General features: G+C 35.0%; 3 protein-coding genes across 4 annotated transcripts in view; 1 reads left to right on the top strand and 2 right to left on the bottom strand.

Moving 5' to 3' along the window:
• The window catches only part of LOC110414079 (uncharacterized), a 3,275-nt gene extending 2,584 nt beyond the window's left edge, over positions 1-691 (bottom strand). Inside the window, exon 1 of the mRNA XM_021425145.2 lies at positions 7-691. Within this exon, the coding sequence (XP_021280820.2) occupies positions 7-484 (478 nt within the window). The 5' untranslated portion in view covers positions 485-691. The remainder of the gene's footprint in view (positions 1-6) is intronic.
• Positions 692-8,437: 7,746 nt separating this feature from the next.
• BIL4 (Bax inhibitor-1 family protein) lies at positions 8,438-11,075 on the top strand. 2 transcript variants are annotated; one of them, XM_021424603.2, is made up of 5 exons: positions 8,438-8,982; positions 9,080-9,193; positions 9,953-10,110; positions 10,224-10,467; positions 10,796-11,075. In XM_021424603.2, exons 1-4 carry the CDS (start codon positions 8,730-8,732, stop codon positions 10,428-10,430), a joined length of 732 nt encoding a protein of 243 aa, XP_021280278.1. In that variant the 5' UTR covers positions 8,438-8,729; the 3' UTR covers positions 10,431-10,467; positions 10,796-11,075. The 2 variants fall into 2 exon arrangements, with proteins under 2 accessions (XP_021280278.1, XP_021280277.1); XM_021424602.2 differs by lacking the exon at positions 10,796-11,075 and having other exon boundaries at positions 8,439-8,982; positions 10,224-10,718.
• Positions 11,076-11,199: 124 nt separating this feature from the next.
• On the bottom strand, positions 11,200-15,409 carry FKD1 (FORKED 1). Its single transcript, XM_021424601.2, has 7 exons — positions 14,904-15,409; positions 14,654-14,758; positions 12,955-13,387; positions 12,556-12,786; positions 12,417-12,466; positions 12,245-12,302; positions 11,200-12,157 (listed from the first exon to the last, which is right to left on the bottom strand). Exons 1-7 carry the CDS (start codon positions 15,267-15,269, stop codon positions 11,907-11,909), a joined length of 1,494 nt encoding a protein of 497 aa, XP_021280276.1. The 5' UTR covers positions 15,270-15,409; the 3' UTR covers positions 11,200-11,906.
• Between the last annotated feature and the right edge of the window lie 1,638 nt (positions 15,410-17,047).

The following is a 17,047-nucleotide window of genomic DNA, read 5'->3' as shown; positions in this document are numbered from 1 at the left end:
TGGCACAGTGGAGAACATTTTCACCATCCTTCCTTTTGCAATAAGAATAGCCTGCTTCTTTGTCTTGACAGCAAGAGTTGAGGCATAGGAAGGCATCCTTTTTGCCATGAAGAGCGGCCACGAAGAGAGGGGTTTCTCCATCATTGTTTCGAACTTGCAATAACCATGAGTCTGCTTCAGCCATGCATTTGCACATCTTCACATTCCCTAGCGAAGCTGCAATATGCAGAGGGGTATTCCCCTGCTCATTTTTAATTTCCAGAGCCTTCCTGGGTTCACTCTGCTCGGAAATCAAATCGACCAGCTTTTGTACAACGCCTTCTTGGACATTGGAGACAGCAATGTGCAACGCTGTGTCCCCTGATCTACTGATCTTGGCCACATGAACCGTTGGGTTGTTCTTGTATAGTTCTAGAGCAACATCCCACTCTCCTTTCATGGCACTTCTGAACAATTGTTTTTCTATACTGATGCTGGAATCCATTTCTTTCTTCCTCTTCCCAGTGGAAGCTGAAGTACTGACAACGTATATTTAACATTTTCATAACCTACTATGAACTGATGCTCTGGGTAATTTCTGTGAAAGTTACTTTGCAACCAATTGCTTGTTAAAATAAGGAAAGGAAAAGAGGGACACGCCAGAGCCAAAGAAAGGAATGGTCGTGGTTTTTCCAATCGCAAGAAAGGAATAATTCTGAGACTTCAGGAAGAACAAACTTGGTGAATAAATAAGACAGCAATCACATGCTTTTCAGAATGGAAATTTTTGAGCATCAATCTCCAACTCCACTATTCCTAATGCCCTATTGCATACACATGAAGACGCGAGACAATTAAGAAATAAACAGTCCGGCGTTCAGGGAACAAACTGATATTTTGTGCCATTGCCATGACATTAACAATTATTTCACAGTAAGTTAATAAACTCAAACATTTATTAAACCCCTCTCCAATAAAATCTTTACATTAAACTGATATCGCCATTTTTACGAAACAGCAATCAAGGCCTTTATATTCAAGTTCCGCCAAGCGTAGCCGTCATTGTACAACATCAATTAACACTTTAAACATCCTCGATGTCCTAAACCCAAACTTATCAATAAGGAAGAAGCTGCCTCGTCTAGTTACAACTCACAAGCAAGGTATTACGTATAGTAACACGTAAAGAAAGGATTAACTGAAAAGCATAATCAACTTGTGTTGGGTAGAATACTTCCCTTGGCCCGCTGTCATACTTTATCAGACATTAACTTCTTTTCCTGCATTCCATTACCGCATTCTGCTCAGCAAATGCATATATAATTCCTTATATTTTACCAAAAGCATGCAGGAAGCGAAGGGAGATTTGAGGGGGGTCAGGCGGCAAGAAGTCAAGGACCATGGGCGGTGGGCCTCCCTGACTTTCCCCTCCATATATTTCTTCGTCTTCTATATATGCCTACTTGGGCTCCCTTGGTTAATTTTCTTAAATTTTTAACCATCTTCCCAAATTCTTTATTTAATTAACATTCCTTAAGTAAGGATCTTTTATTACACCTCATCATTGGATTGATGGCAGCTCATACACCACTCAAATGCAAAACTAAAGAATGCAGAGAAAGTTTCCGCCGTTGAAGAGCTCAATAACCACTGTTTTGGCTTAAATGACACTTCATAATACTCATCCAAGGTTACTCAGAGAGAAGTAACAAAAGGTAGAATAAAAAATATTTGGTTTCTATTGCAGTAATCTAGAGTGATACCCGTGTGCTATGCTCGGGACAGTCAATATTCTTTTTATTCGGTTCTTTTATTCAGTTGTTGGAGAATTGGCAAAATAGATATGTAGTGTTCCTAAACAAAAAGAAGATATGTAATGTTAGATACGTTATCAGATAGAGGTATTGGCATTCTCTCACAAAAAATATATGCAGCATATAAGTGCAGCCATTGTGACAGCATTGTATCTTTAAACAAAAGTAATGCTTTAATTGTTGAGGAGAGTCTGGTGCCTTCATACAAAAAGGAGAAGGCTTGCTGGTTTACAATTACCAAGACATTTTTACAGTCATACACGAAATAACATGGAATTTCGCTAACACGGAAACGGTATCAAGAAGGAATTGAAAAAAGTTTTAGAGTCATATATTCTTTTATTTTTGGCCTGAATGCAAATTTTTGGGTTTTTTTTTTAAATGAGCCCTATGTATAAGGCATTTTTGACAATAAACTTTTTTATAATTTTAATTATTTTTAGTTAAGAGAATAAAATTTAAACAAAATTACCTTAATGAAACCGTTTTATTTATTTAGCTTCGCACCTCAACTTGAAACTTATTAACAAATCAAGTATGTTTAAGTTTGCGCTTCAAACCAACTTATTTTTTGAGCTTTCCTTACTAGATCATTTATTTTTAGAGTATTCTTTATTAGAAATAAAAATGTTTAAGTATTTTGAGCATTTTAGAGTAGTTTTTGATATACGAAGAAAACTTTTGAGCGTTTTGAATATTTTTAAATATTTTGGAATGATTTTTGATATATGAAAAACAACTTTTGAACATTTTGAATAAGTTTTTGTCAAGTAGGCATGTTCGTTACCTATATTGTTAAATGGAATATTGTGTATCGTTTGAAGTTGTTGATGTTGTTAAATGAAATTTAGTAATTTTAGTGATTTTTAGGTATTGCGTAATCAGTTTTCAGGCTTTGTGTGACTAGTTTTTAGGCATTGTATGATTGACTTTGGGCATTGCGTAATTAGTTTTTAAGTATTATATGACTAATTTTTAGATATTGTGTGACTGTCTTTGGGCAATGTGTGACTAACTTTTGAGTATTACGTGATTGGTTAGCATGGCATTGCTTGACTAGTTAATAGGCATTGTATGATTTATGCGTGACTAATTAGTAAGGCATTATGTGACTTAGGCATTGCTTAAAAATCAATCACGTAATGTTTAAAAATCAGTCACGTAATACCTAAAACTAATCACATAATATCTAAAAATTGGTCACGCAATGATTAAGTCACATAATGCCTAAAAATCAATCTCACAATACTTAAAAACTAATCTAATCAATTTCAACTCCTCAATTTTGAGTTCTATGAATAAACTAATAAACTCAAGAACTTAAAACACACACACATAAATATATATATATATATATATATATATATATATTGCTAAGCTATGAAATTGTGTATTTCCTAAAAGATAAGTTACAAAACTCCATAACCCTCCAAAGTAAGATATAATATATTCTTATTTAGAGGGCCTTGCTCACTCGCCTTATGCAAAAACAAAATATGCTTCCTTTACAAAATATTTCCTGAACAATTTCAACTCAAAATCTCATAAAAAAACTTAAAATCTTTAGCAAACATGCTTAACAATTATCCCAATCTTAGACACAATAAAATTGTGAACCACCATAAAACCTATCAAACATGCTTTAATTGTTCGTTCTTTCTCAACCCATCATGTTAACCAATCCGATCCAACTCATTAACACAGGCATCTCCATCGCAGCACACGTTACGAAACAAGTCATCATTAGAAAGCATCCAATTACTACATTTATCATGCTACCTATAATCACCATAAAAAAACAAATTCGTTGTTCATCACCCTTGAGAACTCTAAGATCTACCATCCAAAAAAATAAAACAAAATAAGAAACAGCTTTTTGTCATCTTTGTTCTTTGAATGACGAGATAAATAGTATTTGATCAAAGAAAAAAATCGAGATTTAATTTTAAAATTTTTATCTGGATGATGGGATAAAAAAAATTGAAACCATTTTAATTTGTCTAAAATTATTTAAATGACATTATTGTCAATTCATGCTAAAAATTAACAAAAAATAATTAAAATTAAAAAAAAAATTTTAATTGAGCTTAAAAGAAAAGTTATTTTTTATATTTTTTAATTTTTAAAAAAAAGCAAATTATAGTCACAGAGAAGACTTTTCTATTAATAAACAAGCCAACGGAAACCCAATATTGTATCAAACAATGAAAAATAAAGATTGAAAACGGAGAAAGCAAAATTAAATTAAAAAATAAAAGAAATGAAAGCAACAAATATAAAGAGTAACAATCATATTCTAAAATTAATACAAGAAATAGAACTTATCGTATTTTACTCAATATCTAAATCCTACAAACAAAGTGAAAATAAACAATTACAATTAGTTTGATATAAAATCACATAATAAAATGAAAATCTTATTGATTAAATTGGTAAATCCAAAACGAAAGCCCCTAAAAATTTATAAAAAGAATAAGAAATTGAAAAACGTAGTACCCAAAACAAAAGTGTAAACTGCACCACCAAAGAAAACTTACTCATCAACCAAAAAAAATAAACCAGTAAAAACGAAACCAAAAAAGAAAGAAGAAAAATGACGAAGAAAAAGGTTAAAACAAAGAAAGGAAATTATAAAAAAAGAAAGCAAAAAACCTCTTTCTCTAAAGCTTCCAAAACATCAAATAGAAAGCAAGAAGGGAAAACCAAAGAAGAAGAGAAAGACTGAGAAAAAAAAAAAAAGGCAAAACACAGAACACACAGGCGGAGAAAATTAAACCCAAAGGAAAAAGACCAAAAACCCCAAATATAACACTACAAGCTCAAAAAGACCTCGAGAAAAATAGAAAAATCTACATGTTAGACAACTGAAGTATCCACGTTGCAAAAAAATGACACTCCACGTGGTGAAAAGCTATGGCAATTTTGGGGTTTCCCTTAATTATAGTTATAGATTTTTTAAAAGAATTAGTATCAAAGAAATGAAATATCATCCTGATTTTTAAGTGGGTAGACTAAGGATTATGGGAGTCATTTTTGGTATCATATGTGGACAAACCTAGGACAAAAAGATGTTTTATTTGATTTTTGCTAAAAAAAATTAAAAATTTACACCAAAGTTAGTTGAGAAACAAAGAGAAAAAATAGATCTCAAAAAATACCAAAATTTTTCCACATATTCATTTCATGGAGTTCATTTACACCAAATTTTGTTTCTCCATCCGATGCACATTTTTCTTCAATGCCTCATGTGCCTTGAATTCTGTGGAGGATTGGCGCCTAACCTAGTGACAAAAGCCTTTAACTTCATTGCCTTATCCCTTATGTTTAGTGTATTAATACGTAAGATCATCTCCTTAGTCGGTTGAGAATCTTCAGCAGTTGGAGTATTTTATTTCTGAAGCTCTCTTATCAAATATATTAAATTATTGATTATGATTAATATATATGATAAGTAAACTTTAGAAATAGAATACCCCATCGACTGAATATTCTCAACTGGTTAAAGAAGGTGATCTTACATACTAATACCAGAAGAATAAAGAGAATGAAATTGAAGACTCATAACAATCAGTGCATTAGACATTGGAAAAGATGAGAGCTCTACTTATGCAAAAGCACTCAATCATATGATTAGATGACATCGATGTTCTATCATGGGCGGTCCTATATGAAGTGAAGTGCGGTCACATGACACCACTCATTTATTGAAATACCAAAATTTTCTTTTGGTTAAAAGACCTATCCAATCTCTATACTTTTCAATTTTATTCAATTCAGTCTATGTATTCAAAATTGAAGTAATTTAATCTCTTAATTTTAAAAATTATATCAATTTAGTCCCTTTTCCTAACAACATCTAATTTTACCGTTAAAGATGACATTAGTGTTAATATGACACATTTTGAAGATGTGGCATTGAGATGATGATGTGGCAATATCACATGACACTATACAATGACATGGCATTGCTAATGTGGCACTGACTTGTTGATATATCAATACCACATGGCATATAAAAAAATTTTCAAAAAAATTTTTTTATCACGTCATAGGGACTAAATTGAATAAAAATATATAATATAAGGATTAAATTGAACAAAATTGAGATGTTGAGAGACTAAATTGAAAAAATATTTGAAAAATATAAATCTTTAGGTAGATTATTGATATGCTTATTAATAAACTAAATAATTAATTGTAAAAGATTTATGATATTAAAAAATATATATAAATATTTTCTTACTTGATTATTTGATTCTAGAATATTTAAATTAATTTATCTTTTTTAAAAAAATTAAATTTGAATTCTCTTTTTATAAAAAAACTTTTGAAAAAGTTTTATACCTAAAGTCAAATTTAGATGAATAACTTGCATTACGTTAAAATGAAATAATATAAAATTACTAAATATATTGATTTAGTTACAACTTTTACAATTTATAAATACACATTCTTTTGAAATTATTTAACCGTTACCCAATTTACCTTTTGTTTAAATTTACTTAAAATTTCTTATAAAATGATTTTATTTAAATTCAAATACCACAATCAAATTTTTCTAAATTTAAATTTAAATTATTAATTTGAATCTACAAAAAAGTTATTAATAAAATAAAATGGTACAAATATTTACAGTTATATTTAACTTTATCAACTATAAATGTAGTTTTTAAACTAGGAAATTTTAAGTTAAAAAATATTACTTGAAATATCAAACAAAGCAAAAACATAAAAAATAAATAAATAGAAAGGTGGAGCTCGGATTCTATGGTTGTAACAAAAGGTTTTTCATTTTCAAATTAAGCAAGTCAAAATGAAGAATTATTTTTATAATCATTACTAACTTTATATATCTGTTCTTCATTTTTTTTAAAAGAAAAAACTAAATCAACATATTTTACTAATTTGACTTTAGCTCAAGTGAAAAACTAAGTTAAATAAATTTTAAATTTTTATACTATTATAAATAGAAGAAAAAAAATTTATTTAGTCATTTTATATTATTTTATTTTAAAGTAATGTAAGTTATTCATCTAAATTCAATTTCAGGTGGGAAGTTTTTTCAAATTTTTTTTATAGAAGGTGAATTCAAACTTAATTTTTGTAAAAAAGATAAATTAATTTATATATTTTAGAATCAAATAATCAAATAAGAAAATATTTATATATACATGTGTGTCCTTCTTATTAAATGTTAATATGCTCTTCCCATAACAAGTACCTTTTTCAATGATTGAATGTGTTTTACTAAAGTACTCTGTCTCTTCCCAACTGCTCCTAAGATGTCGCTCCTATTTAGTATAAATATAAGAGTTTGGCAATTAAGTAGAAGGGGGAAGGCTAATAATTCGAAACACAACAAAGATTACTCTCAAAACTCTCTCTAAGCTCTTCCAAATGTTTTTTTTACTCAACTCTTTCTATTTGTTGTGCTCCACCGCTTTTTGTATTTTTTTTTATTCTTCACCATCTGTCACCAAAACATTTACATTTCAAGGATTGCTTCAATTTTCTTCTTTATTGCCTTTAGTGCATTCTATTTTTCTTATTGCTACATGTCCTCTCTTTTTACCATAAGAATGTTTTACAATATTAAAGAGATATATATAGTGAGATAATGCACTATTCCCATGATGAACATGTTTTTCCATAATGGACTTGTTCTTGTCATGATAAACATATTCTTTCCATAATGAACATGTTTTCCCTAAATGTGCTTTTTCCATGATGTCCAATAAATATTTTCAAACCAACCACTTCTAAGAAACTATTTTTAATTAAGTAAACATGAGAAATTCAATAGATTCTCTTAGATATTCTCTATGAAAACTCTCTCTAAACTCTTGTCAAATACTCTTTCTTCTTTTTTTCATCCTATTCTCAACATATAATCATGGTATAATCCTTAATAGTTATCCTCCGAACATCGACAATGGCACAATGAAAATTCTTATTACGAGTCTAGTTATTGAAGAATTTAAAAGGTTGTGGTGGTGAGAAAAATGTAGATAAGAGGTGGATAAAGGCAAGGCCGTGGACAAAAACACCTGGGCGTCAATACTCAACATTTGAACTAGGAATTAGTCATCAGAGTTCTATCAAGTTTTCCACCCACAGCGTCATCATCTCTATGGGTGCATTGATGGCGTACAGTACATCACTTGTGCTCCCGCAAGAAGCATTGAATCAAATGCTTAGAGAATAAGGAAAGAGGATATGGATTGATAGACAATTCCAAGTGTAAAAGCTATCTTTACATGTCAAATTAAGAATGGGTGCAGCCCAAATTTAAATGCTTTTCTTCTCACTTTTTCTTTTTATTTTAGTTGAACCAATAAAACTATTACTATATGGATCCACTTTAAATCCAGTGGATTCAATGTTCTAAAACTATTATACGGAGCTTTTATTTTGTTTGGCAATAAACCATTCCCTAATAACTGAAACTTCTAAAAAACTAAAATATAACTAAAAATGGAACTTTGCTAGAAAACTCTTTCCAACGAAAGAACTGAAAACGGCATTTACTTGCAAGGAACCTTATTCCCACAGTATATGCTTTCCTCTTTGATTAATCACTTGTAATTTTTGCATATATAAAAGAAAAGAGGCATTCATCCAAATCCCTCTCGCTAGCGTACGCTCCAGAAAATTTCCGACCCATCCACGTTTTCTCAAATTTATTATTTTCTTCCACGTGTCAACATCGCGTTAAACCTTCACAGCTCTTACACGAAGTTGCAAGACCTATCAAGAACTTTCTTCCCACCCATGACCGCCGCTTTTATAATATCCCCCTAAAACTTCCTTCATTTCACAACCGGAGAACAAAGGAGCGAAAAAAAGGAAAATAACGAATACCAAAAATTCAGCCCTAAAAGCTAGCAGCACTATCCATAAGTCCTTTCCATCCACTCTCAGCTTTTGAAGTTTAGGATGATGTGGAATCAGGCGTACCGGAAAAATGATACGGAGGCCGGACCCAGGCCTTTGTATCCGATGATGTTGGAGCCGCCGGAGATGAGGTGGGATTTTATCCGGAAAATTTACTCAATCGTGGCCATCCAATTGTTGGCTACAATCGCGGTCGCCTCCACGGTGGTTACGGTCCGCCCGATTGCTCATTTCTTTGTCAGCACTGGCGCCGGATTGGCTCTTTACATAGTCCTAATAATCACGCCTTTCATTGGTGTGTTTCTGCTTTTCTTTTTCCTTTTTTTTTTTTTGGTGTTTGTAATTTGTGACTTTTTGGTTGACTAAAACGAAAATTGGTTTGTTGTTCGCAGTTTTGTGCCCACTGTATTACTATCACCAGAGGCATCCCGTGAACTATCTTCTACTTGGAGTTTTTACCGTTTCTCTGGCGTTTGCAGTTGGATTAACGTGCGCTTTTACCAGTGGTAAGAGATGGAATGGATTTTTGAAATTGTTCTTTTATTACTATAACTTGGGCAAGGTTCTTTTATTGACTCAATGTTGAAGTTATTGGGTACAACTGTAGAACTTGAAATGATTTTTTTGAATAAAATTATAGCAATTTCTCTAACTTTGAGCTAATATTTTCCCAGAAGAGGATTGTCATACTTGCCTCTTTTAAGAATTAGATGAAGGAACTTAAACCGATTATTATTTAATAGTAAGTTAAATACTTGACTGAATTTTGTGAATGGAGTTTTTGGTAATTAAGTTGTATGGGTGAATTAATCTTTTCTTACTTTTCAAAATTGCAAGGCTTCCAATGCAATTGGAGGTCAGTTTTTGGGGCTCTTTATCTAATTGTATGCATTTTTTCTATTTATTTTCTTTCATTGTTGTTTTTCATTTTCCTTATGAATAACTGTTGAATTTGTATTTTAAGATAGATAACTTGATCTTTAGTATAGAGCTTCTCAGTATGAATTAACATTGGCAGATTAAGTAATGGGTTTCCTCTGTGACTTCTTTTTTCCCTCTACAACGAAAAAGAATTGCTAGTTATTGCTACGCCGTTTCTATTTGCTTTTGTAGTTTCATGTATATTTGGCATTTCAGTAAGAATAACTATATTAGGAGTAGCTTAACTCTCTGTATAATTGGTAAATGCAGTAAATTTTTACATATATGCTGCCTAATGTACCATTGTGTTAACAAAATTTTGTATGCATTTTGTTTGTGAGCAGGGAAGGTTATTTTGGAGTCTGTGATTCTGACAGCTGTTGTGGTCGTGGCTCTTACTCTGTACACCTTCTGGGCTGCAAGGAGAGGCCATGACTTCAACTTCCTCGGGCCTTTCTTGTTTGGTGCCATCATTGTTCTTATGGTTTTTGCTTTGATCCAGGTACTTTGATCTTGCCATGTTTATTTAACTGTTTTTTTCTTATTTATATATAGGTATTATATGCAAATGATTAATTTCTCATTGCTGAAATGTGTTCGTCTTCCTGGCTGCAGATTCTCTTCCCACTGGGTAGATTATCTGTTATGATCTATGGGTGCCTGGCCTCTATCATATTCTGCGGCTATATCATCTACGACACAGACAACTTGATCAAGCGCTACTCTTATGATGAATACATATGGGCTGCTGTATCTCTGTATTTGGACATAATCAATCTCTTCCTCTCTCTGCTTACTGTTTTCAGAGCTGCTGATAGTTAAAAGAAGATCACAGTGCCTATCCTATTTCCTTTTCCAGGTTCATAAGAAATTCTTATTGACCGCATAAATGTTTCTGTTAGCTTCTTTTTCCTATATTTTTTAGGTGGTAAATGAACAGGATGTAAAAACAGCCAAATGTGTGTTGTTACACCGATGTCATAGTTGATAGAATGGAAGCTTCTGTTTGCTTGCATTTTTCATGGTGCGGTGTCTCACCTCCTGGAAAATCTTTGCTTCTATTTATTGATAACAACTGCAAGGGATGTAGAACAACTAACTTAATGCTCACGTACACTGTCTCATTTGGCTGTTGTTACTGAAAAATAATGAGGGTTCCGATTGCTTTCCTTGGATGTCTTTCACAGTTGGAACCGGAGTGCCTGTGGAGGCAAAAGTGCGGTCGGTACAGTCAGCTGAGCGCAGACTGTGAGTGTTGGCATGATGGTAGGTAGGCAGGCAAACGCCTGGGCATCATATCTAGTTATAATAGAACAGTAGTTAGCGTGGTAAATTCATCAGACAAAAAGGTGATTAAGTTTACTTGATTTATATTTAGGGATATTACAAAAAAGTGGTTTTTCATTTGGGAAAAGGGTGATACATAACAAAATGTAATATTTGATTTTTACGAATAACTATATCAATTTGATAATTTCCAATTGAGTATATCCCTAAATTTGTTTTCAATTGATATTTGACAAAAAGCAGAAGGCAACAGATAATGTGGAGGAAATGAGGTGATAAGATAACAACTTACCAAGTTTTTCTCGTGAACTTGATTTTCTTAATTATCTTCGGTTGGGAACTGTTGATGCACGTCCTTATATCTTTGCGTGGTAACTGAAGGGAAACCTAAGTTCTTGCATCAATCTTAAGCAAAGAACCGTTCCCGTGTAACTTGGCTTGAGGGGAAATGCTACCTCGTAAGGAAAGCTTTAATGATCGATGCCATTTGGCTGCTTTAGGGGGAATCTTTTTCTCCACTGATGGAAAAAGTGAATACAGTCTCGGTAAATCAAACAGTTTTTTAGTAAGAATTGCGTAATACTGGGACAAATCAGAAAAAAAAAATTAATGAATCACTTTTATCCTATGAATATATAATAAAGATAAAACCCTGTTGCTAAAACATGTAAATATTTATTGATGAATTTTTTTTTTTCCTTCTTCTTGTTGCTGGACTAAAATTTAATTATATTTGTATAGAAATGATTGATGTGGGTAACAATGTGCTGAAGAGAAATATACCCATAAATCATGCAAAAAGCCCAATCTTACACATGCACGACTGTTTGATTGATTAGTTACTAATTATACCCTTCCCAGGCCCCGGCCCTAACAAAAAATTAATCAGACACAGACCAGCTCAAAAAGTTTTTAAGTATGCATGGCGGAATTAGATATTTGCCCCTGGTTCGTATGATCCCCTAGTTCATGTTAGCAGCGATAGAGCGAAAAGTCAGGCAGAAGAGCTAATTAGTCCGCATTCTTGCCGCCAAGAGGCCATGTAGTTGAGCTTTGTCTCCTGTGCTTTCTTTCAGCAACAATTGCCAGAAGCCTTGAGACACCTTGAGTCCACATATCGTATTCTCTCTGACTCCTGCACTCAAACTCTACAACTCCTCTTGTTTCAGTCTTCAATCCAAAGTAACGACGCTGCCCTCCACTATCGAATAGATGTCTCCCTGGCCATGCTGGCATGTCCTTGTACACCTCCAAAACCACATCTGAAACCCCGAAAAGAAAATAAATATATCTAAGGAATTTCTCATGTTAACATTGACAACATTGTCTTGCTACTACAAGAAACTTACTTTTTTTCTTTTTGGTGAATGTCCCAGCAACATGCTTGCTCTTCATCTTCAAAATCACCTTCAAAAGTTAAAAATATGAATGGTTATGATGTTTGAGTAATTGCGTGGGATAAAACTCGGCCATATATAAATGGTAACATTTCTGATGTGTTGGGACTCAAGCAATAGCTACCTGGCCTGTCTTGTTCATATAAACAGAGACAACTTTCCAGTGAAGGTCACCTGCATATTCAGAAAATGTAAACGTATACATGATTTGTAATCATAGTCCAGAAAATGTGTAATTATGCAAAAATGAACAGACTTGCTACCTTTCCGGGTTCTTTTGAGAAGTTCGCTACCCTTGGCAAGGAGCTCTTGACTACAGGCAGTAAGGAAATCCTCTCCTGGGGCAAGTTCTCCGCTGTAGTTGCGGTTTGAATGCCCGTTATTGACTTTAGCACATGATCCCGTGCTTATTCCTTTCTCCGCTGGAAGGACCGCTGCAATGTTCCAAACTTCTTTTAGTGCTCTTGCCTTTAAGGTCGCTGCCCCGCGTAAAGCTGCAAAGAAAGAACAATTCTCCATTAATGATGGTTCATTTTATTCATTGTGAATACAAATGAAAGTCTTATGGGAGCTAATTCTTTATAATCAAGTACATGCTTATTCAAGCATCACACCTAAGAATACACAGCAAATAGAATGAAATTCCGGCCAGTAATCTTTACCTGTAGCTGCTGCAGCTGTAAGAGTTACGATATCATCATGTGAACGAACGTTAACAGCAGAGCTCACGACTGAAGCAAGATGGTCACGCTCAGCTCCCATAGCTTCTGCAGCCTCCACGCACTGCGCAGCTACTAGCGTTGCTGCCGATGCCACGGCCATGTCGGTCTTCGTTGACTGTTCGTTTTTTCTTGAGGTAGAAGAAGAAGCCGCAGTAGCCGCTGCAATGGCTGCTATGGCTGAGGCAACTGCAGCAACTGAGATAGCAGCGTGGAGCTGTGCATTGTGAGCTCTGGTTTCTTCTTTCTTTTTCTCTTTCCTGTCCTTTAACCATCTCCCAACTGTCTTGGCCCCGCTGGGAGTATTAACGCCGTTACCCGCACTTGCGCGGCCCCCATTGAATAAAGGTTGTATGGAGTTGTGGGTACGAAAATACTGCACGAATTGTAATTGAAAAGCCAATTTATCAACATGTCTCTTGAATATTTGAAAATGGGACAACAATGGAAACTTAATTAATCAACAATCGGTGTAACAATGGCTTTATCCTCGTTAATGAACAAGAACTCTAACCTTTTATAAGTTCCATGCTGAAAAACAGATATTACTCAAGTTAAAACAAAATGAGGTTAGTAGGAAAGGAAATATAAGCACATTCATGATCATTGCTTCTTGGTAAAGTTGAGCAAACAGAAAAGTTTCTGGTTTTAATACGTGAGCCTTGTAGAAGACTTCTTTGGAACAAAATCAACCGCTCATGGAAATGTGCCACTCCTGTACAGATGTGACCTGAAAGCTAAAGAATCTAATGTCCCTACTTACTGCATTACTTTCAGGTGAAGGCAAGTAAAAGATTGTCTTGGTGAGTGGGGGTGGGAGGGAATGATTTTGACTTTGAAGCTGGATCATATGACCAATAACAGAAAAGCAATGACATTGGGTCACATGACATTTTCAGCTGAAACCCAGCATCGTTTCCCACTTTCCTACTTCACGTTTTCGTCCTCATACCCTGATGTCTCCAACATTTAAGCCAATCTCAAAGAATTAGTTAATTAATCCACAACTTGTACAAATCAGCTGGTCACTCCAATATACTTCATCATTCCAACGAAGAGCTTTTCCGTAAAAGAAACAATTTACAGTATGTGGCAGCGAAAAAGCTTTGTGATGGAGTAGACAATCACAGCCTGACACTCAAAACTGGGCCACAAGAATTAAGAAACCAGTTCGGAGCTAAAGCTTAGCCCCACAGCTGGCAATCACATTGTATAATAATTTGATGCAATAAGTGGTAAGTACTTTTTTAAGGCCTGGAAACAGGCAGCTTTGGCTGATAAGACAGACAGCTTAGAAGATTGTTAGCGATATAAAAAGGTTTCATTGGAACAAGACAAAAGCTCCTGCTCTGTATTTGCTGTTCAGCGTTGTACTAAAGTAATCCAGAGATTACTAGCATCAGAGGGGGACAAGTGATGGTGTACGTTGCAGAGAAGAGACAGAGAAAGCTGAGATATTGGTCTACTGCCTGACTTAAGTGTGTTGTTCAACATTTCCTTTTTCTTTCTCTTTCCTTTCTTTTCTTCCTCCGAAAAGATCAGTAATATAAAATACACCATATGGTACCAGTTATTTAAATTTAATACAACAATTATGAAGTAAAAACAAAGAAAGAGGGGAAATAGGGAATGTGTGCAAGACCTTAACGACGTCGTCGAATTCCTCAGACGGAGAAACTGGAGGGCTGTCATTAATCAAAGGTCCGCTACTGTGAGAGAGCCTCCCTGACGTTAATGGTGACACTTCCTACAAATATAAACGAGCAAAAATAACAAGCAAGGCACGCACAAAGAGTAAAGACCGTGAGTCTCTTAACACTTATTTGAACATAAAAAGAAACTAAAGTTAATCACCTCTTTTTTTTTCCTCAAATGGGTAGTGTAGCACTTACCGATTGTGACATGATGCGTTCAAGAACGAGTTGTGAAGTAGCAGAAGAAGTGAAAGAGAACTGATTGGCAACAGCAACCTGATCAAGCTCCTCAGTCTCGCCATTTATATCTTCTGGTATAGAAGTGGTGGTGCAAGAAGAGCCGCTAGCAGACTTGGAAGCCGTACCGGTGCTACTGACAGAATGATGATGATGAGGAGGAGGAAGAGGGGCAAGGGCTTTGGACACTTCGAGAGCTGAAACACTCCATGACCTTGAGAGGAACTCCATTGGACCCCTTGGGCTCTCTGGTAGCTGCGTCCCGGAGATTGAAAGGTGGGATATGTGCTCCGGGCGACGACGGGTCCTTGGACTTGCGTCTTCCATGAAGTGAAGTTATAACTTGAAAGTGGAAGTGGGGTTGGTTTTTGGTTTTTAGACTACAAAGAAGAGAAAGTAATGATTTATGGGGGGTTTATATAAGGGGGAAAGGCTTTTGGCTTACGTTCGGTTTTTGGGTATCATTTACGTTTGAAGAGTGGACCGGTCTTTCTTATTTACGTACTAAAATTTATGATAAATTAATCATTATAAAATACAATAATTAACAAGTACTACAGGTATGCATTGCTCAAAGTGAGATAGTGGGTAGAAAACTTGAAAACCACATATAATAAGACAAAAAGCAATTACCCAAATCAATCATTATCCTCCAACTGGCATTTTCCCACTAATGTTTACCATACAACTGAATTATGGTGAGGTCTAGTCAAAGCTAAAGAGAAGAGGTTCAGCTACGGTCGAGACTAAAGAAGTGTTGGTGGAGGGAGTATAGTGATGTAGCATTCTAGTGACGCGTGTCACAGCCTGAAAGTTGCTGGAACATTTTTTCCTAGGCGGCTGCCGAAATCCAGAAAGCAGGACCTAAAGATACTCCCTACTTGAAAAAACTAATGGAGGATGGCATGTGACTAAAAAGCAATCAGCCCCCAGGAAAAAGCTAAGGGTGAAAACGAAGAAAGATGGTACGCCGCGAGACCATATAATCTATCGAAACTTGGGTTTTTGTCAAAGTCGTTAACGTGGGGCTGGGTTTTTTTTTCCATGCAGTACGCAGCAGTTACGCCAGCACTATAGGTTGCAACTTGCAAGAAACATGTAACAAAAATTTCCCCACCAACCAAAGAGGCATCTTCTGTTTTGGGGCATCAATTTCCAAAATCTAACTCCAAAGCCATGCTGAATGCCAAAGAGTTGATGGCATTTGGTAACTGGCAAGTGAGTCACCGCCGACTGTTTTTCACGAAGGAAATAATGTCTATGAGAACCTCATAAATGACACCGCAAAAGAAGATAGCATATCGCTACGCAATCTATACGCTAACCACAGAAAAGAAAATGTAATCCCACCTTGTAATAACACCAGCCTGGCAATTTGTTGAAACCCATCTACAACCTAATTAATTGAGAAATAATAGCTGTGTTCCCTGTGTGAGGCTGACAATGTTACCTGAGATGGCAGGGGGAGGTGACCCAAGTGATTGTGTTCCAAGGCTGTCTAAGGTCTTGTTAATGTCCAAGGCCGACACGCCTTGAGATGTCCAGTTGAAACGACAGATTCGAGCCTTGGACCGGTTTTATGTGTTTTTTTCCCTTTTTTCACTACAGTTTTGGGCACAAAGCTGCCAACCCAAAGGACTCAGGAGAGAGAGACGAATGCTAAAATGCGCGTGCCTGGATACGTCATCATCGCTCTTTTGATCTCATCTACGATCCTCTCCCTTCATGTCCTTACAAAGGGCACACATATGCCCTTTTTCTTTTCCTGTTTTAAATTTTTAAAATTTCCTCTGAGCCAAAGGCGAAAGGAAGAGAAGAGGAACAGCTTTCTCTTTTTCTAGTCTTTTGTTTCTTGCGACGTGACCACTGACTAAAGACACAACCTTTATTCCCTTTGCCTCGTTTTCTTAATGATCATCCCTCCTTTCGTTTTCCTTTTGCATCGCACATTTTGAATCTGTCCCTTCCAAGTTACAACTTCTCATTCAAGCGTTTATTGTTTACTATTCCGTCATAAAGATCCAAGGCTGTCCTTCAACCTTGAATGATGAATGTGCTATTACTCAGAGATACCACCCGGTTTAGAATCCAAGACGTAATCTGAG

The sequence above is a fragment of the Theobroma umbraticum genome, unplaced genomic scaffold, assembly GCF_002168275.2.
Source record: "Theobroma umbraticum cultivar Fairchild unplaced genomic scaffold, ASM216827v3 scaffold_4.1, whole genome shotgun sequence".
NCBI lineage: Eukaryota > Viridiplantae > Streptophyta > Magnoliopsida > Malvales > Malvaceae > Theobroma > Theobroma umbraticum.
The sequence above is the reverse complement of the archived record's forward strand: the minus strand, read 5'-3'. Positions and strand labels throughout refer to the sequence as shown.